The 25,224-nt window shown below is 44.3% G+C and overlaps 2 protein-coding genes across 2 annotated transcripts in view; one reads left to right on the top strand and one right to left on the bottom strand.

Moving 5' to 3' along the window:
* Nucleotides 1–25,224, top strand: part of BID (BH3 interacting domain death agonist) — a 536,402-nt gene that overhangs the window by 474,828 nt on the left and 36,350 nt on the right. The gene's annotated exons all lie outside the window — the stretch shown is intronic.
* The window catches only part of CACNA1C (calcium voltage-gated channel subunit alpha1 C), a 704,641-nt gene continuing 680,428 nt past the window's right edge, over nt 1,012–25,224 (bottom strand). Inside the window, exons 40-48 of the mRNA XM_078849824.1 lie at nt 21,839–21,935; nt 19,974–20,101; nt 18,457–18,591; nt 16,996–17,348; nt 14,187–14,315; nt 13,520–13,629; nt 12,442–12,545; nt 8,662–8,988; nt 1,012–8,364 (exon numbers count right to left, since the gene is read on the bottom strand). Coding sequence (XP_078705950.1) covers nt 8,068–8,364; nt 8,662–8,988; nt 12,442–12,545; nt 13,520–13,629; nt 14,187–14,315; nt 16,996–17,348; nt 18,457–18,591; nt 19,974–20,101; nt 21,839–21,935 — 1,680 coding nt within the window. The 3' untranslated portion in view covers nt 1,012–8,067. The remainder of the gene's footprint in view (nt 8,365–8,661; nt 8,989–12,441; nt 12,546–13,519; nt 13,630–14,186; nt 14,316–16,995; nt 17,349–18,456; nt 18,592–19,973; nt 20,102–21,838; nt 21,936–25,224) is intronic.

Below are 25,224 nucleotides of genomic sequence, written 5' to 3' on the forward strand. Positions count from 1 at the left end.
TTTCATCTGATTTTGCGTTGGAACCACACACTCCACATGGTTTCAACACAAAACCATAACCTGGCTCACCTGATCCTGGAGTGGGTCGCAGATAAGTGAACTTTTCAACAAACCTGAGCTGAATGTTCAGGTTGTAATGGAATTTGAGACCAAGCCAGTTTCTCATGGTTTTGTGGTGAATGTTTCTAACTGAAGGCCAAATTTAGTCCTTGGATAAGAAAATGCCACTCCCTAGATTTCAATGACATTAGATCAGTTTTTGCCAATGGTGAGTTTGGCTTGTGTCTGTTCCTCCTCATAGCCTCATGCTGCAATGAAAGGCTTCCAGTGATTATGGTCTGCACTGGAAGACCCCCCCCCCTCCCCATTGCAACATTTCGTTACCAAGCTCAGAGGCTATTTATAAACAGTTTAAGAAGAATCACTGATTTTTTTTTTTTTTAAAGAAGAATTTTCTGAATCACTTTGCAATACAGTGGCTGTAATTACCTATGGTTTATTATACTGTGTTGTGTTGTTCCACTGGAATTATAAAAGAAAATTGCAGGATAGTTATGCCACAAATTCATATAATCAGTAAGCTAAATAGGTGACTGAATTACTTATTAATGCCCTGTTAGTTTCATGCTTAAAGTATTAATTTAATTGTAATTATGCTGAAATTATACAGTTTGACATATATGTAGCACAAAATCCTATAGCCAGGAGGTTAACTGCATTGGTTACATTTTATAGTCAGACATTACGGAGTAACTACAATGTAATTAGGGTAATTCTACTATAGAATGTAACTGAATTTTCTAGGGTGATATTTATCATGATAGTTTGTCAGTACCAGGGTCCCAGTTTTGCAAAGTCTTAAATCACATGAGTAATCCCATTAACTTCAGTGTGACTATTCAAGTGAATAAGGGTTTGCAGGCAGTTGGCTTGTTTTTAGACACTGTTGAGAGAAGGGGATGGATGTGTAAAAAGTTAGGATAAAATTTACAGATACTGAACCAATCTAGGCATTGTTTAGAAATTTATTAGCAATTTTTTAAAATAACATCATTCCTTAGATAAAAATGCAATCTTACAGGAATATACATTTGTCCCACACAGAGATGACCCTATCGCTCACTTGTGGGCCATTCGCTCTAACTTTTCGTCATTGATTTTTAAAACGTGCGAGAGGGCAAGCCGGACTCTGGCACCGATGACAGGCGTACACTTACAGTTACAAACTGTACAGCATTATTTACAAAAGCATTTCTGTGGTTTCATGAAACCTGGGTATAAAATTGTGGGATGTGGTAAAGAACTAGTACTGGGAAGGGCTTCAGTGAAGATGGTAGGGACATCTGGGGTGGAGAGAAATGTGGGAGAGGAGACTTACATCTGGGGTGGCATACACCTAGGACAGTTCATTTAACAGCACTGGGCAATTAAAATGAAGGCAAAACACTTTACATTTGTCAACATTTATAGCTGATGGTCTGAGCAGGAAATGATGAAGTGCTGAACCTGAGAGATGCTGAGCAACCAAATCTTCCGTGGAAGCAAATGGGAAATACATATGCTTAGCACCTTGCAGGATCAGTTCCCAAATTAATCAGATGCAGGCAAGAAAATACCCACCTCTGCCTTGTAAAGTCCTGATCTTGCAGTCTTTAATCAATGAAGTCAAGGGGAATGTATCCTGAGTAACTACTACAGGATCAGGCCCTAAACTATGTTTTCACCTCTGGAACTGAGCTGGATTCCAGCCACTTCCAGCCAGATTTCACCCCCAAAATGGCTTTTCCCTTGTTGCCGTGTGTCACTCATTTGGAGGGAGTCTCCCTCCAACATTTTGAATTCATTTGTTAAGGCAGTTTTAAAAGCATCTCTCTTGAGTGATGAAGCAGTTTGTAATGTGATATTCAAAATCTCACTTTTAGTTATTTGAGATCTTCCCCCATTCAAACGGTCATAGCTGGACTGGACACCCCTGCATCTGTCAATTCCATGAGCGGTCATGGCATGAGAGGTTTTAAGGAGTACTGAAAACTAGTCTAACTGACTGAGCCAGGAGCAAACTGGCCCCGGATTCTCTCTGGGAAATAGATTACATTTTGCCTGGCTGGACAACAATTCAGGACATCCATCATATGGATGAGAAGACTAGTGGCAGGTAAGCTCTGTACTAAGTAGGGGAAGATGGTTGGGAAGGTTACTGCATAGGAAGGAGGTTGTTTGAAGGTTGGGGGAGCATCTGCTCTAGGAAGGAAGCATGTCTGTGTGTGTAGCATAGCATTTGGCCTATGACCCAGCCAGTTTGCTCCTGGACCAAGTGAAAGCAGTGATGTGATGTGTTGGACTTCAATGAAAGCAGGTTGTCTGAGTGAGATGGAATAAAGAAAAAACAGTTTGAGAATGTGATGAGATTGTGAGCTATTGATTTTTGCCTCCTGTGAAGTCATTCATAATGCTGAAGTAGATAAATGCCTACAGCAGTTTGCTTATTGAAGATGCGTTTTTGGGGTAGCCCTTTAGACAGTACTGCTCACTTCTAAAGAGGGGCTGTTCTTTATGCTCGTCTTAAGCAAAGTCTCTACAAGGTGGGGAGAATAGGGGCTTTGAACAGGACGCTGATTTTAATATCAGGAGAGACTTTCATCCCAGTGTGATACCACAGACCTCTTTATATTAAGTTAGAGACCTGTCTGGTTTTAACGCTGCACCACGCACTTCATTGCTCTGCGGCCCTTCTCACCGGCCCACATGTCAGGCCCGCTGGAGCAGGGAGGCCACATGGCTCTTACTGTGAGACCCTCAGAAACAAAGCAGCAGCAGAGGGTCTCTCTTGGGACTGAACTTCTGATAAGAACCGTTTTGATCCCTGGGCTGCTTAATTAAAAATGGGAATTAATTTATCTGACGAAGCCAACTAAAATCAGATATTAAAATAAAAATGAAAAATCTAGACAGCTCTGGTTTATGCAAAATTTATAGTCGGGCTCCTTCAGGGAAGAAAATAAAGGAAGGAAAAAATAAATTTTCTGGGCCTGATTCTGATTTCACACCGGGGTGATATCAGTATTGCCTCATTAGCTTCAAATGAATTATACTTGGTTTAGACTGGCATTAGTGAGAAGTGATTTAGATCTTTTGCCTGGACTTTCTTTATATTTTCTTTATATGCACTACAATCTTGATTATCTGAACCTATCAAAATGCACAACTATCTGAAGTAAATGCAGGTTCTCTGGTAGATGTTAATTACTTTAAAATCCCTTGATTTCCAAACTTCTTACTCAGTGTCCCACATGACACTTGGACAGTCAAGGCTGTATTGTGGATATATATTATATTATTCAGTTCTGTCCAAATGTGGCTGCTTCATTCATTCTGTGGTTTGCTGATTAGTTTTTTCATCTGTATGTAAGAAGCAAGAGGCCTCCAACTGCATGTAAAAAGCATGTTAGCAACCTGACTGGCTTGTGAGTCTATCACCTTGTGGGATTGTGTCTGTGTGCAAACATGCATACATTTCACACAGCAATCTGAAACTAGCAGTCAGAAAAGACACAGGAGCCTGGCTGAGACCCATTCAACTGTTATATTGGCATCAGTCTGAAGAAAGCAATGATACATTGCTTTGAAAATTATCAAGAAATGTAAAAAAAATGCATTTGCCCTTTTTTTGTTGTTGTTGTCGTAGTCATCGAGGGGGCAGGGTTTTGAGTCAGAAAACAAAGCAGAAATAGATGTGATTCTGTACATGGCGCTCCTTCAGCTGTCCCTCCAGACTGGGGTGCGGTCGGGCAGGGGAATCAAACAGTTGAACCCCTCACAGTAGCAGCAGCATCTACATCATCATCATCATTCATATGTCCAGCTGAAGAGGCAGATGATGCAGAAAAGGTCCGTGGATAAGGAAACTCCAGCTCTGGATCATCAGTCCCACTTTTTCCATCCTGTCAGCCACACAGAGTAAGGAAGAAAAAAGAAATGCATCCAGTGTGACTGGCCTGGTGCTGCCTGGAGTAATGACCAGGGGTGATAAGAGAGCAGTTTTTTTGTTTTTTTAAGAAATGTCTTTAGTCTGCAGTGTACTGTTAACAAGCTGCAGATCAACCACACGCAAATGATGAAGACTATTTCCTCCTTTCTTTTTCCTTACACAAAACTCCTCAATCATTCACTTCTTCAGTGTTTCCACTCACAGTGCAGTGATTGTACCTGACACTAGCTCCAATACACAGGGAAAGGAAAGACACTCCAGGGAACTAAACCTGCTCTCTCCTCCTCACCATGGCCCAGACCCTGCTCCACTTGATGGAGGCAGTAGCTCTTTGCTCAGACCTATTGCACTCTGTATGTCAGAAAGTACCTAAATGAAATGCCATCTTCCAAAGAGAGTGAAATTAGCACAGCTGGCATCAGCAAGTTCTGATTTTAGTACCACTCTCCAATTATAAATATCATCTTCAGCTGCATTGTCCTCTCTGTACAAGGATTTAAATCAGTAGGATGTAGAGGACTGTTCAGTAGAGAGATGGGGGTTTCTCCAGCCCTCTGCAGGGTGTGATCACTGAGGGAATAGCAGTTTTCACAGAAGGATGTAGATGATGTAAGCTTCTTCCTCTAGCCTGAGGCCAAATCTGAAGAGGAAATGAGCACTTGCTGAGCACCCAGAGCTCCCACTGACTTCAGTAAAGACTACTACAGATTAGTAGCTTGTTTTTCAGAGGTGATGAGCACCAACAACTCGCACTAAATTTGCGTCAAAGGAACTATTCAGTAAAAAAGAATGAGTTAGGGAGATGCTACCACCTGACTCCCTCTCAGAAATAGGTGACTAGAAGTGGGGATACTTCATTTTCAATAGCACTGAACCTATGCATCACAGCATTAAAAATGGAGAACCTTCAAAAGGTTTGGAGGTTTGATTTGGATCAGATAAGTAAAATCCCGAATCCACATGCAAGTCATAGGCAAAACTCCATGAGCGTTTGTCTCAGTAAAGAACCAGTAAAAATGCTCCGCACTGGGCTAATTGATGTCTATGCATAATTTTGCCTAGGTAAGTCTTGAGTAAGGATTTCAAGACTTTGACACCCCCCCCCCCCCATGTGTAGCTAAACTGCTGCAAGCTTCTTTGGTTCAATAACTAGGCTGAAAATCTTGTGAGAAGAGGCTTTGTCTTGTAAAATATCCAGGACATATTGAAGTGCTGTTAGCCACTTTATAATACCACTGGGAATACAATACCACCAAATATATCCCTTTGTTATTTCTTCTTTAGGCCCCATTCAAAAGCAGGAAAGTACAGAGGTGCATGAAACTATAAACAATATACATAATAAACTTAACATTTTCAGATCTCAGAATAAGCTCAAGTTTTAGATGAAAGTTTGGTTCTGATTTTCCTGAGTCAGATCAGTCTTCTTTATTCAGTACTGATCTGCAACTCTGGGATCCATCTGGAAAATGGAGCAAAACTTGTGAGTTTTAGATAAAGACAGCCAAGATTCCAAATGAAGACTTCATTTCCAAGGAAAACCCAGCAAATTGCATAAGATCTACAATTCTCTTCTGGTTTGTCACTAGTAAGAGACAAGTGCCAGGCAGAGGAGGGAGAAAAGGAAGTTCAGAGTGAATAACAAGACTGGGCGGGAGACATAGTGCCATTGACTTCAGTGGAGTTATGCCAGATTTAAAGCAGTATGACTGAGGCCCAGAACCTGGCCCATAAACTCAGGTATGAAGAGAACGATGAGATTGCACACTGGAGTGCAAAATATGGGCTCATGTCACTAACCCTCAGTGTCTCCAGCTGAGAGCAGTACCAGAGCAATTCTCTTGAGTAACAACTCAGAACTCTTCACCTCACTTACCCTGGAATATCAGTTAAGGGCAGAGCTAGATTATTTTCCCTAGCTAATAACTCTGCCTCTCGCATTTGCCTGTCATATACCCCAGGAAACTCTATTACTGATGAGAGTTAGAGATTCAGTGAAAGAAATATGAAATTACCTATTACAATTCCATCCCCCCAGAGTTGCTGATGCCAGCTGAGTTCCTAGAAATCTTATCCGATCTGCTTGGCATATGGATTTTGCCACCCTAGTGAGAAGAAATATTGAGAGAATCTGAGCACAGGAAAGAGGATGAAGACTGGATAAAATGTCCTGGTTTCAGGAAGCAAGATACTCTATTCAGAAATTAATTGTGCATGTTTAAGGGAGTGAGGAAAAAGGAAAGTGAACACAAGATATGCAAAATCAGTAACGTTCAACCTGTCAGTGGATTGCAGACTAGTTACTTACACTAGGTACACTTTGTTCATTGTACAAATTAAAAAATGAAAAAAAATATTTAGTACCCATTTCCCCAACCACACGTAGAAAAGCACTTAAGAGTTCAAAGGTAAAGCTTGGCACACTCCAAATACGAAATGATTTACTTTACATGCAGCAAAATATACAAGAAGTGATCTTTTAAAACAAACTTAATTCAATTCATTATATTCGCTTGGCACAATTGCAATTCATTTTAAAAAAATATTTGAAAAATACTGAAACTGACCTGAATTCAAGTATTACGGTTTCTTCAACAGAAACATTATCAATGCAATAAAACATCACACGGAATATATCGAAGCATAACTCCTTCTCACTTTTGTTTGTTTTTCCCCTTAATTTTGTTTCTATACAGTTTTAATGCCAACACAACTCACAATTGTATTTTAAAATTAATATTATTGCATTGTTTTTGCATATCTTGTGGAACAGAAAATGCAAAGAGTTACTGATTCCCCTTTCAAAAGCAGAGACAGTGGTTTGTTTTTGCATTCAAATGGCCCCAGATACAGATCTCCTGAAGGTAAAACCAGGAAGTGGAGAACTGTATGCACTCATACACACACACGCTCACTCAGGGCCGCTCACATACTCACAAAAATACCTAGCACTAAAAAGAATCCAAATCAATCACTCAAATGTGCAAGACTATATCAAGTGCATTGCCTACTATCTTTAAATTATAAAACAACAACAAAAAAAAGGAGATTTCAATTACTATCAAATTAAATTACAAATTCTTGGTGTACATAATGGTTGATAAAACTCTTCTATCATTATAACTTCTACCGAATTTCAATGGAGAAAAAATAGTTTAAATAATACAATGTAACCAAACCAATTTAACATTTGCAAAGGTGAAGACAAAACAAAAGGGTGGTTACAAAACTTTGTAAACGCTCCTTTCTCCCCTCTCCCTCCAAAACAAAACAAAAATATTCAAAATAAAAATTGGAACATGCTTTCAAGAAAATATCAAACTGCAAAAATAAGGAGAGATCTACATAAGCCCATCACCACCTCACTTAGAAAAGGGCAGGTTGCCTCAGCTCTGCTTGACAGAGCTTGCTTCCTGCTCTCTGACTGGTTGGCACAGCTGGCTGTCTGAGCTCTGATTGGTTGGCAGACATGGCTACCTGAGCTCTGATTGGTTGGCAGAGACCACTGCCTGGGAGTCTCTGCATTTTCTGTCAACAAGCCTTCCTGCAGTGTTGCCATTTGCCTCTCATGTCCCCTAAGGCTTCTTCTGCTTCCTCCTCCCCGACAAGGTACTGGAATCCACAGGAGAAGAAGTCCATCATTCTATTCCAAATCAAAAGGGCCTTGGTTTTATGGAGACGGTGAGGCTCATACAGAATATGTGCAAAATGATTTTACAAGCAAAGTTGAAAGACACCCGTTTGATGCAGGGTCCTTTTGGCGAGGGCCATCCACAGGAAGCTGAGGTTCTCCTTTGCATTCAGGAAGCAGCCGTCGTTCCTTGTGCAGCGACTGAGAACAAGCAGGGGCTGGCTCTCCTCCGCCACCTCTTCCTCCTCCTCATGGACATATGCTGGGGTTGTATTCGCTCCTGAAAAGCTCTCTTACACCACCCAACTCTGCGGCTCGTCCCAACAGAAATGAATGAAGAACGCTGTTCCGGTTACTCCAGGTCACGAGAACAGTGAGGCACTTCTGAAACAAACCCATTAGGAACATTGAAACAAATAAAAAACCAGCATCGCTTCAGCCCTGGCAACTACAGGCTGCTGACATAAATCCTGCTGTCCTGGAGCTCCTCCTGACTTTTTCTACAATCCGGGTTCTGCACCTCTTCCTCTTCCTCTCCTGCACTGTCCTGCCCTGGGTCCCTGCAGTTAACAAAAGGCAAGAGGTTGCCATTGGGGCTCTGCTTGTTGTTACCGTTGAGTATGTTGTCTGCTGCATTTTCCATCTCTTCTATTGTCATGTCACAGGCATCTGCTAGCTCTTGGGTTGTGACCTCAATGAACTTTGGATCTTGAGCAAACTGCATCAGTCCTTCTGAAATCAAGACCTTCAAAAGCAAGCGGGAAACCAGAGACAGAACACAAAGATAAAAATTAGCACTAGCATCATCAGTCCCATCACCCTTCCATCCACCATCCCAGCTCCTGTCTGGCCATTCCCTTTTCCCAACCAAACCTCTCTCTCCTCCTACTCACGCCACCAAGCACTGACTGGAAATGGCTACCAAAGCCCAGCACTGCTGTCTGCACTACTAATACCTATCCTCTTACAGCAGCCCTAAAGATGACTCATTTCTAGTTGCTGCTGCAGTCATTCCCAGGCCTCTGTGACTTTGTCGACTTACCGCTTCGACAAGGCTGCCAGCGCTGCCGTGGAACTGCCTGCTGCTCCCCCCAGTCTGGCTGGGGACGGTGAGGGAGACTGGCCTGGCTCTCCGAGGGCTTCTGCAGCTGGTGCTGTCAGAGTACCAGGAGCTGCAGTGTATTGATGGGAAGCTACTGTTGAGTTTCTCACCGGACTCCACTCCATCAAGCCGTAAAGTCGGGATGGTCTTCTGTGGCCAGCCACGGCTACAGGGCACGGCAGGGGGCGTGGCACACAACCGGGGGGAGAACGTTGTTGGGGAATGGCTTCTCTGGAGCAGGGGACTCAGCCCTGCCACTGCTAGTGCCTTCAGACAGAGAGAGAAAGAATGCAGTACTAGCCAGCTCTTAGAAGCACGACTCGAATGACTAGGCAGTGAGGGACGAGTACAAGGATGGCTTGAATGGGTTTATGCTAATTGGGAACTTAGATGGATTGACCTCTATGAAACACAGCTGTGGGTAATAAAACACTGTTCTGTTTTCTGCTGACCCATTTTGTAATTATTACCAAGATTCCGTTAAAAATGGCTTATTTTGTTCTGGTGAAATGTGCCAGATCAAAAGCTCTAAAGACTGACATCCTCTGTCCATGGAACAGGTACAATATAGCTAGCAGCAGTGCAAACTTCCCCCACATAACCCTGCCAGAATGCCTTCATTCTTGTACCGGAGGGACCACCACTTCTGACGTAGGGTGACAGGGTAGTTCATTTTCCACATCCTTCAAATCTTTGACCCTTCTTCTGATCCCACTAACAACATCATGTACTGCTAATTGTGGTGATATGTTTTGGTGATATCTATTCTAGAAACTGGACTGAGACTATCAACTCATTTTATTTAGGTCTCCAGTGACACTAAGGCCATGTCTGGACTTACAAGCTTACAGTGGCACAGCGGTACCGATACAGCCATGTTGCTGTAAGAGCGCTCGTGTGGCCGCGTTATGCCGATGGGAGAGAGCTCTCCCATAATAAAACCAGCTCAACGAGCAGCGGTAGCTATGTTGGCGAGAGAGCGTCTCTCATCAGCATAGCACTGTGCACGTAAGTGCTTACGCCGGCAACAATTATGTTGCTCCGGGTGGTGTGGGGTGTGTTTTTTCACACCCCTGAGCAGCAAAAGTTTTGCTGACATAAGTTCTAGTAAAGACCCAACCTTAGTTGGTAATAACGTTCAGTTAGTACCAACCTGCACTGGATTTTATGTAGTGATCTATTTGTGAAAAGATCAATATCCATTACTAGTCCCCTGAGCCACCCAGTCCCTCAAAAGAATTAAATACATAATTGATGAGTCATGTAGTACCTTTTAACTAAATAAGTGATTCAATGAAATCCCTCTTTCCATAGGGCCAGAGTCTGATACTTTTACTCACCTTGAATGGTACCTTATTCCACAAGTCAATAGGACAACTCATAGAGTAAGGTACTACTCAGTGTGAGTAACGGAATCAGAAGCCAGCTGATAGAAAATAAAGGATTTTGTATTATCTGTAAGCAGAAAGTTCCCTCATTAACTTTCCAGCCCTCCTCCCATTGAAATCAATGGCAACTGACTTTAACACAAACAGGAATGGTTTCTAAATATGCTATGCTGATGATTTCAGACAAAGAAATGGGATAACAGAAGACTCTTCTATTAGTGCCATGGGTCAGTTACCCAAACATTTTTCATAAAGGGGGAGATTTTTAAAGGCACAAAAGGCAGCTCCTATTGCCCAGCTCCTATTAATTCTCAGTATAAAATGGGCACCTAGCTGGCCTTTGGGCCTTTTGAATATCTCCCCCTAAAGGCCTAAACCTGCAGTCTCTGTCTCATAAGCAGCACCATTACATTGAACAGGCTGCAGGATGGGCCCTACATTGGTTAGAAGCACAACTGAACTGATTCTTCAGCCTGTTGTAGAAATATAATCAGGGATCATACACTGATATATGCAGCAAACTGTGTTTCCAACCAGTACAATACTGACAATGTTCCAGGAGTGTCTGAAGGGCCATAGCAAGTTAGATATTGATATGTGAAGGATATACACATATATGTGAGCCTTTCCTATGAATAACTCTTCAAGTATTCACAATGAGAAGACATCCTTCAGTGTTTAATATCTAAAGGGACATTAACAGATTGTTTACAATGGACAGTGCAAATCTTAATTTCACCCACTGAAAGGGAGCAGCAATCAATATTACCAAACCCAGAAGACCATATTCTGATAGTGTAGTGGAGCTTTCTTGTAGTATTAACATTTTTTACACTAGAGGGAATGTTGATGGGGTGGAATACTGGATGGTTTTTCTGTCGCAGCACCATGAGTTCCTGACAGTGAAAGACATGAAGGACATGCTTCCCCAATACAGTCTTCCACAAGGCCTTCTTGCATTGAACTGTTGATCTGTGTACTGTATTGAGTGAATCAGACTGAAAGCTCCTTGAAGCAGGGACCTTACCCTCTTATGTGCTTTTTAAGAATCATGTATACTAATACCAATCTACAGATAATAAGAGCACCCCAGAAATGTGCAGTTAACTAAGGGAACATCAAGTGTTCCAAGGCTGGTAGTGCCATATGAAAACTGTTTCTGCAACAGTTTATAATATTATAGCAGGGGGCGGCAACCTTTGAGAAGTGGCGTGCCAAGTCTTCATTAGTTTAAGGTTTCGTGTGCCAGTAATAAATTTTACATTTACAGGGGCCCCCCGACGGAACCCCAGACTGGCAGCGGGCTGAGCGGGCCGACAGCCAGGACCCTGGCTAGCAGAGGGCCGGGTGGTTGGAACCCCAGACCAATAGCGAGGTGAGAGGGGCTGGCGACTGGTATCCCAGGCTGGCAGCAGGCTCAGCGGGGCCGATGGCTGGGACCCCAGCTGGCAAAGGGCCGGCAGCCAGAACCCCAGACCGTCAGCAGGCTGAATGGGGTGGCGGACAGAACCACAGACCAGCAGTGGCTCACCTGCTGCCAGTCTGGGGTTCCGCCGGTTCCTGCCAGCCGGCCACCGGCCCCACTCAGCCCACTGCCAGCCTGGGGTTCCGTTCACCCAGGCAGGCAGTGGGCTGAGTGGGGCCGGTGGCCGGGACCCCAGTTGGCAGCAGCGTGCTAATAAAAATTGGCTTGCATGCCGCCTTTGGCATATGTGCCGCAGGTTGCCCCTGTATTATAGTGTCAGCCAAGGAAAGACAGTTTAGCATCAAACAAAGGACAGGTGTTCACTTCTGACTTGACAGCTGATTAATCATCCAGATATGTCCAAGTAGAAAGCACTAAGTTGATGTATGTCTCTGTCATGGTTTTTAAGAAACTGACTAGTTTCATGTAATCAGGTTACTTTTCAAAAATAATCAGCGTAACTGATTATTTTTGTACTAAAGTGGAGGTGGTCCCTCTCCATCTACTCATGTTAATAGTTCCATCAAAGTCAATGGAGTTACAGTAGGGATGGATTTGGCTAACTATTTGTACCATGAAATGTTAGCTATGTTTTTGTTTTTTCCCCTTCGTGTAAGTCAGGTATTGATTGATATTGCCAACTTTGAAGAGCATATTCCTGCAGCTTTGTTCTGGGAGTTATGAAAATCCTGAAACTAGAAGCTGACAGGAGCAAAAAAACAATTTCTAACAACAGCATCTTTGATATTTGCAGAAAACAGTCCTAAATGGTCTCAGAAAGGTTGGCTAGTGGTGCCATTGGTAAGCACTGCAAATGTTAAATGTCCAGCTGGGTTGGTGGGCCGCAGCTTAGTAATTAAATCTTACCTGGTGGTGTACCAGATGCAACGGCAGAACTGTCTTCTGTGTGACATCTACACCTTGGTTTTTCTGTCTCTTCAGACACTCTAAGTGAAAAGATGCTCTTCGACCTGCAATGCCAATGGCACAGAACTGTGATCATCATTTACACCACATTACAGAGACTCTCTGACCTGAGCTTGAGATCAGTGTAATACCTCTGGAGGTGTAGAGGAAAAATCCCCATTATAGGCCCTGTCCACTTTACCTTGATACCTTGCTAGAGCAACTGTATTTGAAAAAGTTTGTCAAGCACCATAAAGTCTGACCAACAGCTGTGTTCCGAGACAGCTGAAAACTAGCACGTATTCTGGACAGGGATTATTTTTTTTAACAATAGTGCTAGTAGAAACTGTGCTACTGATGATCCTCCTAGGTATGCTAGAAGAAGATTTCTGAATGATGTGGCAAAATGAGTTGTAACGATGTTAGATGAGGAAATGAACCATGTTACAACAATGTAAAGATTCACTGATGTGAAGGGGCTGGTACCTCTGTGAAACTGCATGGTCAGAGGAGCGCTCTTGACTTTAGTCTGCAAATCCTAACACTTGAAAAGTTTCAATTAAAGCAGACACCAGATTCTCAGTGTATTTGCTTGTACTGAAATTCATCATTTTTTCTTTTGCAAGAGAGGAAAGAAGAACATTTTCTTTCTTCCTGTTCAATATTTAAAGAAAATACCACCACATACTAATTCACTCCATCTGCTGGCTCTATGAGGAGGTTCTTTTGGGCCCAAAGAGCTCTGATAAGTTCCCCTAGTTCACATGCAGACTTAATCAACCAGTTCACATAGATGCATGCCGTCCAGAGAACCATAGACTTATACACTGACTGAGCTGTATATAAGCAATGGAGATGCCTGCTGGTAAAACATGTGCATTGTCAAGATCTTATCCTGCACTCTGTGTCTCATGTTCTTCCTGGGAACCAAAGTGCACATCAAAACCTGAGGTCACACATGACAGGATTCTCCAGCAAGATGTGAGAAATCAGTCCAGGCATCAGAAAGCACAGCTTGTACATCCTGCTGGAATATTACCCAGTGACGAAGAGCGAAGAAATCCACTCTTTGGAGACAGCTTGGAGCCCTCCCCTTTGTTGTTTTCAGGTGGAGTCAGTTGTCTGTTTTCATCATCTTGGTATGACAGCCTGGAATGAAAAACAGAGAGGTTGGAGCCATCACTTGAGCAGGGTATCATGCTGGATGAGATATCCCTTCTACTAGGGAAAGGCCGCACTATTTGGCAGGAGATGAGGAAAAGGGGAAGAGGAAGGACACTCTATTCACGAAGAAGGGATGTAGCTAACTTGTTAGTTTGCTAGATCTAAATGCTCCAGAGACAGCATCCAAGACTGGGACAGAGAAAGCTCAGGTGATAAAATCTGGGAACTTTAGACATTAGAAATGGATGGTGAAGGGGCCTGGAGGTAGCACTGCCAGTGGTACCACTGGGAGGAAAGGGACTTCAAGAAATCATAGAAAAAATTCCTTTCCCAATATTATTTGCCTGGGCTTAAGCACACTTTTTCATCCTTTGCTATCTGGATTGGCGCAGTGTTCCATCTGCAAACCTGTTTCTTCTTACTAGCCTTCCCCTAGTTCCATTCCCTCGGCTGAACTTATGAAGGGTCTTTAAAGAAAGATATCACACAGCACCCCAACCAGAAAACCCCAAACAGCTTGGCCACTGTATTGCAAAGCTCACATTTCAGTAGAGATCAGGCTTGGTTCGCTACAGTACTCTACGTCTTCATTCAAATTCTCATCATAAATCTCATCCTGAGACACTTCTTCTTGGCAAACGATTGCCAGCTGGCTGTCTCTGGAACTGGAGCTAATGAGCAAAAAAGGCAAGTCAAAATTTGGATATGGTAAAGAAAAGCTGCTACCGAGACAAAAGTGACAGGGCTCCATCTGTCTGCGTTTATTGTTATGGCCCAGTGCCGAGCCATCACACAAAAATTGATGATCAAAGACAGAAGCACAGTTCATAAATACAAGTGACCTTTTGTTTTGTCCCCACTTACTTGGAGCTCCTTAATCAAAGCATGAAGAGTCAGTAGTGATGTACATACTATGAATGTAATTGATCATGCCTGCACTGCATGAGCATTCACAGGGCACTGACTAAATTCCTAAAGTCCTGTCCCATGGGGCTCAGTATAAAACCTGAGATGGATTCCCTGAGGGAGAGCGGGGTGGATTTTCTTCTATGGCTGTCACAAAGTACCGGTAAGGAATTTCAAAGGCTGCCTCCTTGACATTATACCACCCCTCTGGGCTGTGATGCTTATGGTCTCTTTTTCCTGTGTTCCACTCTGAGCCATTTCTCTCCCTCTGCTCTCTTTCATCGTCTCTCTCCCCTTGTCTTTCTCATCCTTGTTCCTTATTTTCTAATCACAGAATATGAGTAATTTCAATTGAGTTCAATGGGTGCTTTTCAAATTCTGTGGTAGGTGGAGCACCTTGAATTCCATCTCTACCTCCTCCTCCCTCCATTTCCTGTGCTGGGCTTCCTGGTATTAGGCTACAGTTTGATTGTGCAAGCAGCCGAACAGAACCTGGATCTCTGAAATGCCAGCATGAAGAGCTTCAGAAATCTGAAGTCCAGTCACTTTCACTCTGTTACCTGTGCTGTCAGCAGGGAGCAATGTGGCAGAGAAGCACCATAGGAGGAGAAGTGGGGACACATGGTTGTTTGGTCACTGGTTCACACCACTTGGTGGAGTGGAGGGAAATGAGTATACTTATGCTGCTTTGCGTCAGTTGAAAAAAAATCCAAGGAAGAGTGCTTGAGTGATCAGACAGGGGATGATTGGCAATCATCGCTGTATGGGTGAAGAAAAGGTCCTGAATAACAGTGTCATTCCCTCATCAGCCCACATGGCAAAGCTCTAGTCAAACCCTACACTATTTTGGTAAGAACAGGCTAAACCAGACTTCATTCTGCAATGATCAGAGAATGACAAGGGTCAGGTCTGAAATCATGTGGAGATTGAGGTGAAAATTCCACATGAGTCCACCAGGTAATCCAGCTACCAGAGTCCACACAGTTGTCTGCATTATGGCTAGAGGAACCTAACTGGTGAATGTCTCCTGAAGATACCATACTACTATTACCATAGAACCTCAGAATTACGAACACCAGAGTTACAAACTGACCAGTCAACCACACACCTCATTTAGAACCCAAAGTACATAATCAAGCAGCAGCAGAGACACACACACACACAAAAAGCAAACACAGTACAGTAGTGTGTTAAACGTAAATTACTACAAAAATAAAGGGAAAGCAGCATTCTTCTTTTGCATAGTAAAGGTTCAAAGCTGTATTAAGTCCATGTTCAGTTGTAAACTTTTGAAAGAATAACCATAACATTTTGTTCAGTTATGAACTTTTGAGAATTACAAACAACCTCCGTTCTCGAGGTGTTTGTAACTCTGAGGCTCTACTGTACTTCTTTTAACCCTCCTGACACTGAAAGGAAGGGCTTAAGTGAAACAATAATGGGGATTTGGACATTAACTTCAACAGGAGCAACTCTGGAGACCATTATAGCATGAGAGGAAACACCTACCGTCCCAATGTTTCATAGTAATGTGTCCTAGTTCACCAAGGAAGCAAGGGGGAAAAAGAAGACTATGTCAGGAACATAAACACAAGTAAGGAGGAGGAGGAGTATGGAAGTATGTGAAATGCCTATAGCTTCCAAAAGGAAGGCTGGGAAATGGAAAAGCTACGGGATTCTTTATTCAAGCAAACTCATACACCTCTGGCATCCTCGTCTTGTTAGTCTCTTCTCTTCTTCTCTAGAACATTTGGTCTCAACCTTTTCAGGCTGGCTATCCTTTATTTGAAGTCAGAAATATTCATGACCCTTTTACATTTATTATAACCAAGTAAAACGTGTATGAAAGATAACAGTGATAAACCTATGATATAATTCATTCATGTGTGTTTTGACAGGTTAACAGTGAATACCTGACTTTGAAGGGTAAGGCTGTATGGAGAGATAGGGAAAATTTCCTTTGCTTTAGATTATAGTACATTTCTGAATGCCTCGCATCCCTCCTGATTGCATTTTATTAGCTCCCTGGGAGTTGTCACCTGCTGATTGAGAAATACTGGTCTAGAGTCTTTCCTCTAATGTTTTCAAGTATGAATTGCATTTCCCCATTCCTTCTCTATTTAATTTGCCTTAGGTAAAACACCTCCCTACAACCTAGGATGCAGCTCCCTTCAGATACCAATTTTATAGCCTGGGAGATGGAGGGTGTTGATCAGTGGTGGTGCTAAGCAGTCCTTCTTCCCAGAGGCTGAATGTGGTGCTTCTGCAGCATTGCTGGTCTAGGCAGCAAGTGATGAACCGGAGAGCTCACCTCAAATCCCATGCACGACAGCACCTTGTCCTGCCTCTAGCCTGTTGTAGCATGACTTTAACTAGGCAATATCATTTTTTAAAAATTGTACATATACGTTGGTTTCATTAGCCCATTGCTTCTTTGGAGCTTACCTTTTGGAAGTGAGTTTCCAAGGGGCCTCTTGCACTCGTATGGTGGGTGACAAGGGTGTGCCATGCCCCTCCACCGTGCTGACAGTACTTGGGTAGCTGGGTGGGCTGGGGAAGCGGGACAAGGCAGTATTGTTGGCATTATTGATGTTGGCATTGGAACCCGAAGACGAGTAGCTGCTGGGAGTGAAGGTGGAATCCACTAGCTTCTCGTGTGACGGGGACTCCGTATCTCCCTGGTTGTTGCCAGATTTATTGATGTGCAAAGGGCGCTGGGTGGTGAATGTCTGGGGGAATGAGCTCCTGCCATCACTTTGGTAGTAGCTGACATGGTTTCCGAACAGGCCACCAGCCCTCTGTCAGCAAAACAGAAAACATTTTCTCTTGGTGAGTGAGACTATGTGCAAATGAGGACACTAAACCTTAAAGCAATGTTTGGAGAAAGAAAATTTGGGGACCAATTTGGCATTGTGATATGGCCCTGTACAAGCAGAATGTCTCCCTACCAGGAAATAACCCTAGAATATGGGCATCTCTGTCAGAGGGGCTGTGATGGGACCGGGAGGGGTTCGTTATAGATGAGCTCTAATGTCGTGCTCTGATAGATGACAAGAGCCAGCTCCAGAATACAGAGACGCCTACAAGTGGTGAAGAGCCATCTTTGCACCTCCCCTCCATTCCTGTGTTGAGTGGAGTTTGGGTGGGATGGAGAATCTGGGCTATTGTGTTCAATTCTGCATACCACAGTAGCAGAAAGAGATCCACTCACTAGAAGGAATTCAGAGAACAGCAACAAAAATAATTAACCAGCAGGAGGGACTAGTGAGGAAAGGTTTAAAGAGCCTGTTACATAGAGCTTGACTAAGCCATAATGAAGGGGAGATAGAGTAACTTTCTGTAAGTATTTGAAGGGTAGAGGCACCAACGAGGGAGAGGGAATGTTGACGGTTGCCCAAAGGGCGTAACTAAAGAAAAGAAAATTTAGGCTGATTGTTCAGAAAAAAATTCTCCATGGTGAGATGTATGAGGGGTGGGACTGCCTCCCAGGGAAGTGCTGGAAGACCCATTGCTTGGGTTGCTTAAAAGTGGAGTAAACGAAGCACTAGAGAATGTAGTGGATCAGTAATGCGTAGGATGGAACATGGACGTGATGACCTGATTTGTTTTTTCAATTTCTGTGGGTCAAACCCTGACATTCTCACTCGGACCGTATTTAGTCTTTACTCAGGCAAAACTCCCACTGAGGAAAAATGGAGTGAAAACTACATGAGGCCCTCAGGATTTGGCCATCTGATTCTATTTGACTTATAGCTTTATATTTTCCATTTCTGTTCTCTAAAACAGCCTGGGAAACTGAGAGAGAGAAACTGAAATGTATCATATAGCACTCTCCAATCTAATGTATTGGGCTCAGAATGTAGCCTCATTCAAGAGGCAAAGAAGGATTACAGCAGCAGCACCTACCCTGAAGATATCATCTTCAGAGGCAGCAGAAACAGCTTCTTTCATGGCCTTGTCTAGCTCCTCTTCGGCTGTCAGGTCTCCGGAGATTGCCCGTCGGATCTCTGGCCCAATGTCGTGCAATGTGCGCAACCCGGCCTGGAAAACAGTACCATGTAACACTGTCTTCATGTAGTTAGGTGAGCAATAAAAACAGTATCACTTTACACTGCACATCATCTGTTGCCAAGCACTTTATGAACATTGATTAATTTAACCTCACCACCTCCCTGTAAGGTCAGCAGGTACTGTTACCCCATTCCCATTTTAGAGGTGGCGAGACCAACTCACAAAGAGGGTAAGTTGCTAAAGGCTGCATAGCAAATTTCTGGCAGAATTGGAAATAGAACCCAGGACTCTTCATTACCAGGTGCTTCTTTTAACAAGTACAGCACATGTGCATAAACATACAAGCCCAAATGAGCAAGCATGGGTGCTTTAGAGTTTGGCTCCTAAATCCATATTCAGGCACACAAATAAAAGAGCTGAACACCTACACTTCAGCTGAAGTCAATGGGAGTTCAGCATCTTTGAAAATCAGGCCAATTTTATTCAGGTACTTAAATATGGAATGGAGAGCTGAATTTTTGGCACTCAGATTTGGAAATTTTAGCCAGAAACTATACGCAGCATTTACCAAACCTTATTAATTGGAACGTGTCTCAATTAGTGTTGTTCTAGGAAACAGTTAAGCTGTCCTATGCTGATGCTGTGTACGTATCAGCCTATTTCTCACATGGCAGATTATTTGCTTGGAGTCCAGTATTATCTCTCTTTCTTACTGTAACAGTTTCAGTAGTCTATAGAGCTGGGGCTTGCCCTGAGTTCTGCAGCTGTAATCAACGCAAAATTCTTTTTTCAGAAATGCAGCGGAAGCTTCTGACATGCAATCTAGCAGTCCACATAGTGAATGAGTGGCAGAACTGAGACTAGATCCCAGGACTCATAGTCCCATGCCCTATCCACTGGACTATGATGCCTCTTGAATCCAGGCATCTGCCTTGTTTTTTTTTTAACTGCCAGATACCGTCCCTTACTTATCCATAATGACTCCCTCCTCAGAGGGGTTTAGGATGAAACATGACAACAGTAACAATCTTACATTTATTTAGTACCAGCTATCCAAATGGAACCCAAAGCACTTGCCAAACATTACCAATGGATTAATCAACTATAAACATAATTCACCCCAGCATCCTGCCAGCATAAGGAAGGGTGCATGGCCTTTGACAGATGTACGTCTATCTGGAGGGGTTGACGTGGCAGCTCAAGGTGCCTCCAATGTTCCCTCTAATGGGGTGTGGGGGCTGTCCGTTGCTCAATACAGTCCCCAAAGTGCATGGCACTTGCTGGGAAGGAGGCATGGCCAAGTGTCCTTGACTGTAACAAGGTTAAGGAGGTGTAAAAACATATTAAACCTCCAGCTCTATGTCCTTGTTTCATTCCTGTGTCACTCAGGCCCATATCTGCCCATGACTCACCTGCAAGGAGAGAGCATTCCGCTGTGAGGGTTTGCCCACGAGGCCTTGTTCTTTACGTTTCTTGAATTTCCGGAAATACTCTTGGATCAGGAAAGTGGCATAAAACTTCCCAACTGTCACCTCATCATCTGTATGGGGGATATTTCCAAAAGCAAGCAAGCAGCTGATTTTAAAGAGTGAATTCACCAGTACAAGCTGCAAAGCTTTGCCATTTACAGAAGAAATACCAGGAACCAAAGAAAGGCAAAGACATTTGTTTTGAGGGTACAAGTACAGCAGGTTAGAGGGCACATTTACTCCAGAGCTATAGCTGTTTGCAGAGGCTCTGTGGGGCTCAGAGATGGCTTACATCTATGGGCATAGGTTAGCTATACTGGTATAGAATGCCTCTAACTGCAGGGCCACCTGATGGGTACATTTGCTATACAGACATGGCTCCTGACCATTTCAGTCGCTTGTACTAATTTCCCAGTTAAGACCTCAACGTCCTACTGTGAGTTAGTACCTGCTATAACCCAAAAGGGAACTTGGATTGCTTCAAACCAAGGGACAAATCCTGCAGTCCTTGCTCTCCCTTTACTCAGCCAAAACTCTCATTGATGTCAATGGGTCAAATCTAACTCAGTTTTTATTTAGGCAAAACTCACGTGGAGTCAATGGAAGTTTTGTGGGACATTGACTTCTGTGAGGACATGGACTGAGCAAAGACTTCAGGATCTGACCTTAACTATAGACGATCCCCAAGGTGCGATTCTGAGTGACAGCCTGAATGGGGGGTCAGGAATAATGCAGCGCTGCTGCGCCTCCCCAGCCCAGCATGAAGGCTCATTATTAAGGTACAAGAGGGGAGACCAGACACCCCGTATCTGGAAACCACCAGTGTCAATCATGCTCCTGCCTAGGATGAGCTGTCAGGAGATGGATGGACCAGAAAAGAAGGGGGTCATTGTTCTGATGCTGTGAGGGGGTCAGGAGTTGGGGGAGGATGGGCTAAGAGGAGGGGCTGTGGGAGGGTAAAGAGGGAGGGATAAAGGGGCTGTGGGAAAGAGAAAAATGGGACAGAGGGTGAGAGGGGAGAGTGAGACAGAAAGTAGGTAGCAGAAAAGGAAGGGAGGGGGAAGGGGACAGAAAGCATGCCTCAGATAAAATCCTGGTGCATACTCCCCAAATCTACCTCAATAACATACTGGGCCAGATGTGGATCTATTCCAATTTACACCAGCTGAGAATCTGGCCCCCTGTGTCCATATGGATCTGACAGGAGTACAAAGCACAGGCCTAGGAACCCAGGAGAAGAGGCCATAGCCTTAGCTCAAGGTTGAAGGTTTATTTTTGACACACTGATAAAAGTGATGTTACTCTGCTCTTATATGCCCTGCCTACGGCTACTAAATGTTGCTTCTCTCCCTGGCATCAAATAGTTACTGACAAGGCAAACAAATAGAACACCCTGTACCAGGGATCACATTAGTGTTATGCAATACTGATAAGCATCTAGCCCTCCAGAGAAAGGCCATGGGCAATGTAAGGCAAAATCCTGTTGTCCTTGGCTCACTGGGAGTGTGTAGAGAACTGTAAACATCACTCCATTTAGATCTGGTGTATGCATCTGAGAATATTGTTTTCTCTTCTACCCTGACATCTCCACCTCCTCCCAAAAGTTGCCCATTTAGAGGGTTACATTGGTACAGGCATGATCTGCACTCAATCTGCTATAATGTCCAGTCTGACAGATACCATCCTGTAGAGGAAAGCATGCCTCCCATATCCTACCCAGAACCACAAAAGTGACAGGATTATGGAAAGACAAACAGCAGGTAGAGAAAGGGGTGACAAGATAGACAAGGAAAGGCTAGTTTGCTCACCACCTGCCGGGGGCACAACCTGATCCAGCAGCTTCATGCTGGTGCGCTTCCAGATTTTCTTAATGATTGCTCGCAGCTCCTCATTGGCTTGCTCCAGGTTACCTGCCAGGGGAATCAGTGAACAGAGGAATTAAGCCAGCTCCAGCAGAGGAGAAAATTTCACACCTATGCTCCGGCATACCAAAAGGAAAAGAGTGGCTCAAAAGTCTGCCGAATGCACTCTCTTACAGCAGGAGAACACTTCAAGAGTAGCAGAGGGCAATTGGATGTGGGCAATGGGAATGTCTGACCATGGCTTACTCCCTCATGCTCACAGCAGGCAGTCTCATTCGGAAATGTGCAGAGAGTCAGGAGCTGCTCACACCTCCCGTGGAGAGATGGAAAGGTGGGAGTGCACATTCTGATTCTGGGTGTGGTTGGACGTCTGCTCTGGATGGGCATTGCCTGAGCAGCCTGGCCGAGGGAGACAGAAAACTGTAGCACCGTTTTATGCTATAAATGACCACATGCATGATCTGATACAGCACTTCCCGCCTTTCCGGAGGTCCAGTGAAGTCAGAGCCGTGACAGGAAAGGGCCTGTGGAGGGGAAATATTTCCAAAGGAAGAACCATCTTGTAGAAACAGCACAGCTAGGAGTCAGGAGACCTGGATTCTACTCCCAGCTCTTCCCCGCTCTGTGCCACAATTTCCCCATCTGCAAAGCATAGATACTACCCACCTCACAGGGAAGTTGAGAGTCTGAATTTGGTGGTGTATGAAGTGCTACAGGGAAGGTACTAGAGACATGCAAAGCATTCTGATGAACTAATACAAAGGGTATTTTAAAGGTATTCTTGCTCATTTTATGAGGAAGGGCTTTGATAGCTTAATAGGTTCCACCTTGGAGGTACATAAGTATGGTACAAAAGTACTTGAGGGGACCATACCAGGGACTAGGATATTGCATATTGCATCCAAGGAACTCTAACCCCTTAACAGACATTACTGAATCAAGCAACACAACACCTCTGGGAGTGAGTAAATATTAGTATCTCCATTGTCTGTGATCCCCTTCCACCTTACAGCCCCTTTGGTTTATTTTTCTGACTCTCGTGTATGCCCCTTCTTCCATGCAGTCCCTTATGCATGGAATTCCCTTCCTTCTGGTGGATCAAACTACCACCCTCTCCTCCCCAAGTGCACTTGCCTCATGGAGTCTATCATTGTTACCCTAAGTGAACTCCCAGGCCCTTACAACCAGATCAATATTGCCTTCTGCACCCCTTGCAGGTTCCACCCCCATCTGGTGCTTTCCAAGCCCCTAATGTTCTGTCAGACTAATGAGGGGCCCAGTTTTGTAAGCCCCCTGTGGACTTACAGTAGGAGTCCCCTCCCCCTCCTGCCTTGCAGGATTGGACCTAACACCAGAAGCTCCTTTGGGAACTCCCTCCTCCCCAATGTTCTGCACAGCACTGTGCACACCAGCAGCTCTTAATGAATGATCACGTTAAGTGACTTGCTCAGGATTACACAGCAAGTCAGTGTCAAAGTCAGGAATTAGAACTCGTGCGTTCTGATTCCCAGTCTCCTGCTTTAACCACGAAGACCACACTTACCTTGTTTGAAGCTAAGGCCACGTCTACACCACAAACTTTGGTCGACGCAAGTTACATTGGCATAAAGCTACCGCAGTTAGTATATTCCTTGTGCAGGTGTGTGTACTTGGCTCCTTGCGCCAGCGCTGCGTGTACTCAGCAGGAGTGCTTGTATCGATGCCCAGTGTGGTGCACCATGGGTAGGTATCCCGGTATGCAACTTGCCACCATCCAGTGTCCACTGCCTTTTGGGAAGTTGAGCAATGCACGGTGGAGCCAAAACGAATCACCCAGTGACTGGGCGCAAGAGGTCAACTTCCCAGTTTTCAACTGTCTCCATCCCATATTGTTATCTATAGCCCATAATTTTTGCACTTTTAAAAAAAATCCCACGAACCCACACTGCTGCCTCGTTCTCCACCATCTCTGACAGAAGCACGGAGCCTGCACAGCTCTGCACTATTGTCATAAGCGTTGAAAGCACAGGACGGACTATCCTCTGATAACTGCAGAGCTGTAAAGAGACCCAAGTCAGTGGGAAACATGATGATTTCACGGAGGACAGACTGCGGTGGAACACAGTGAGAACCAATGCACAGTTGTCGGTGGCATTCACGGAGCATCTGCAGACAGCGGAGCGTCACTTTTGGGCCCAAGAAACGAGCATTGATGGATGGGACCGCATCGTAACGCACGAGTGGGACAATGAGCAGCAGCTGCAGAACTTTCAGACGGCTCAAGGACACGTTCCTGGATCTGCCTGCTGAGCTTGCCCCAGCCCTCCAGTGCAGGTCACCAGAATGAGAGCTGCATGGACAGCGGAGAAGTGAGTGGCTCTTGCACTGTGGAAACGTCAGTGGGAAACAATTTTGGAACGGGAAAATCCACTGCGGAGGCTACTGTCATACAGGGCCATCAGTCGTCCCCTGCTATGCAGTACTTTGACTCTCAGCAATGTGCAGGCCACAGTGGATGGATTTGCAGCAACGGGGTTCCCAAATTGTGATGAGGCAATAAATGGCACAAATATCTCTATTTTGGCCCCATCACACCTTGCCACAGAGTGCATCAACAGAAAGGGCAACTTTTCTATGGTTATGTAAGTGTTGGTGGATCACTGGGGACACTTCACTGATATCAGCCTTGGCTACTCAGGTTACGTGCATGACGCTCACATCTTTAAGTAAACACAGGACTGTTCAGAAAGCTGCAAGCAGAAACTTTCTTTCCTGACTAGAGGATTATCACTGGGGATGATGAGATGGTAACTGGAGGACCCAGCCTACCCCTTGCTCCCAAAGCCGTATATCTCGACTGCACCAAGGAAAGATTCAACTACCAGCTCAGCAGGTGCAGAATGACAGCTGACTGTGCTTTTGGTAGAGTGAAGGGAGGCTGGCATAGTTTACTGACAAGACAGGCGCTCAGTGGAAAAAAAATTATTACAGCTGCCTGCTGTGTTCTGCATAACATCTGTGAGGCAAAGGGGGAAAAGCTGCCGCCAGGCTGGATGGCAGAGGTGGAGTGGCTTTCTGCTGAGTTTGAACAGCCCGACATACGGGCTATAAGAAAAGGCCAGTGTGGAGCTATCCGGCCCAGGAAGGCTTTGAAAGAGCACTTTTACAGCAAGCCACAAGTAATGTGCTGTGGTGTTCTGTGCCCTGCCTGTCTCTGCAGTTTTGCAGCCTGCCAGGAGTTATGTGAGGTTGGGGTACATCTATGAATATAACACTGTCAGTGCACCTACTCGTTTTGTGTTGCTCGTGGTACATTGATGATTATTACATTGTGCCTGTCACTGGATCTATGA

This window comes from Lepidochelys kempii, chromosome 1 (genome assembly GCF_965140285.1).
Source record: "Lepidochelys kempii isolate rLepKem1 chromosome 1, rLepKem1.hap1, whole genome shotgun sequence".
Lineage (NCBI taxonomy): Eukaryota > Metazoa > Chordata > Testudines > Cheloniidae > Lepidochelys > Lepidochelys kempii.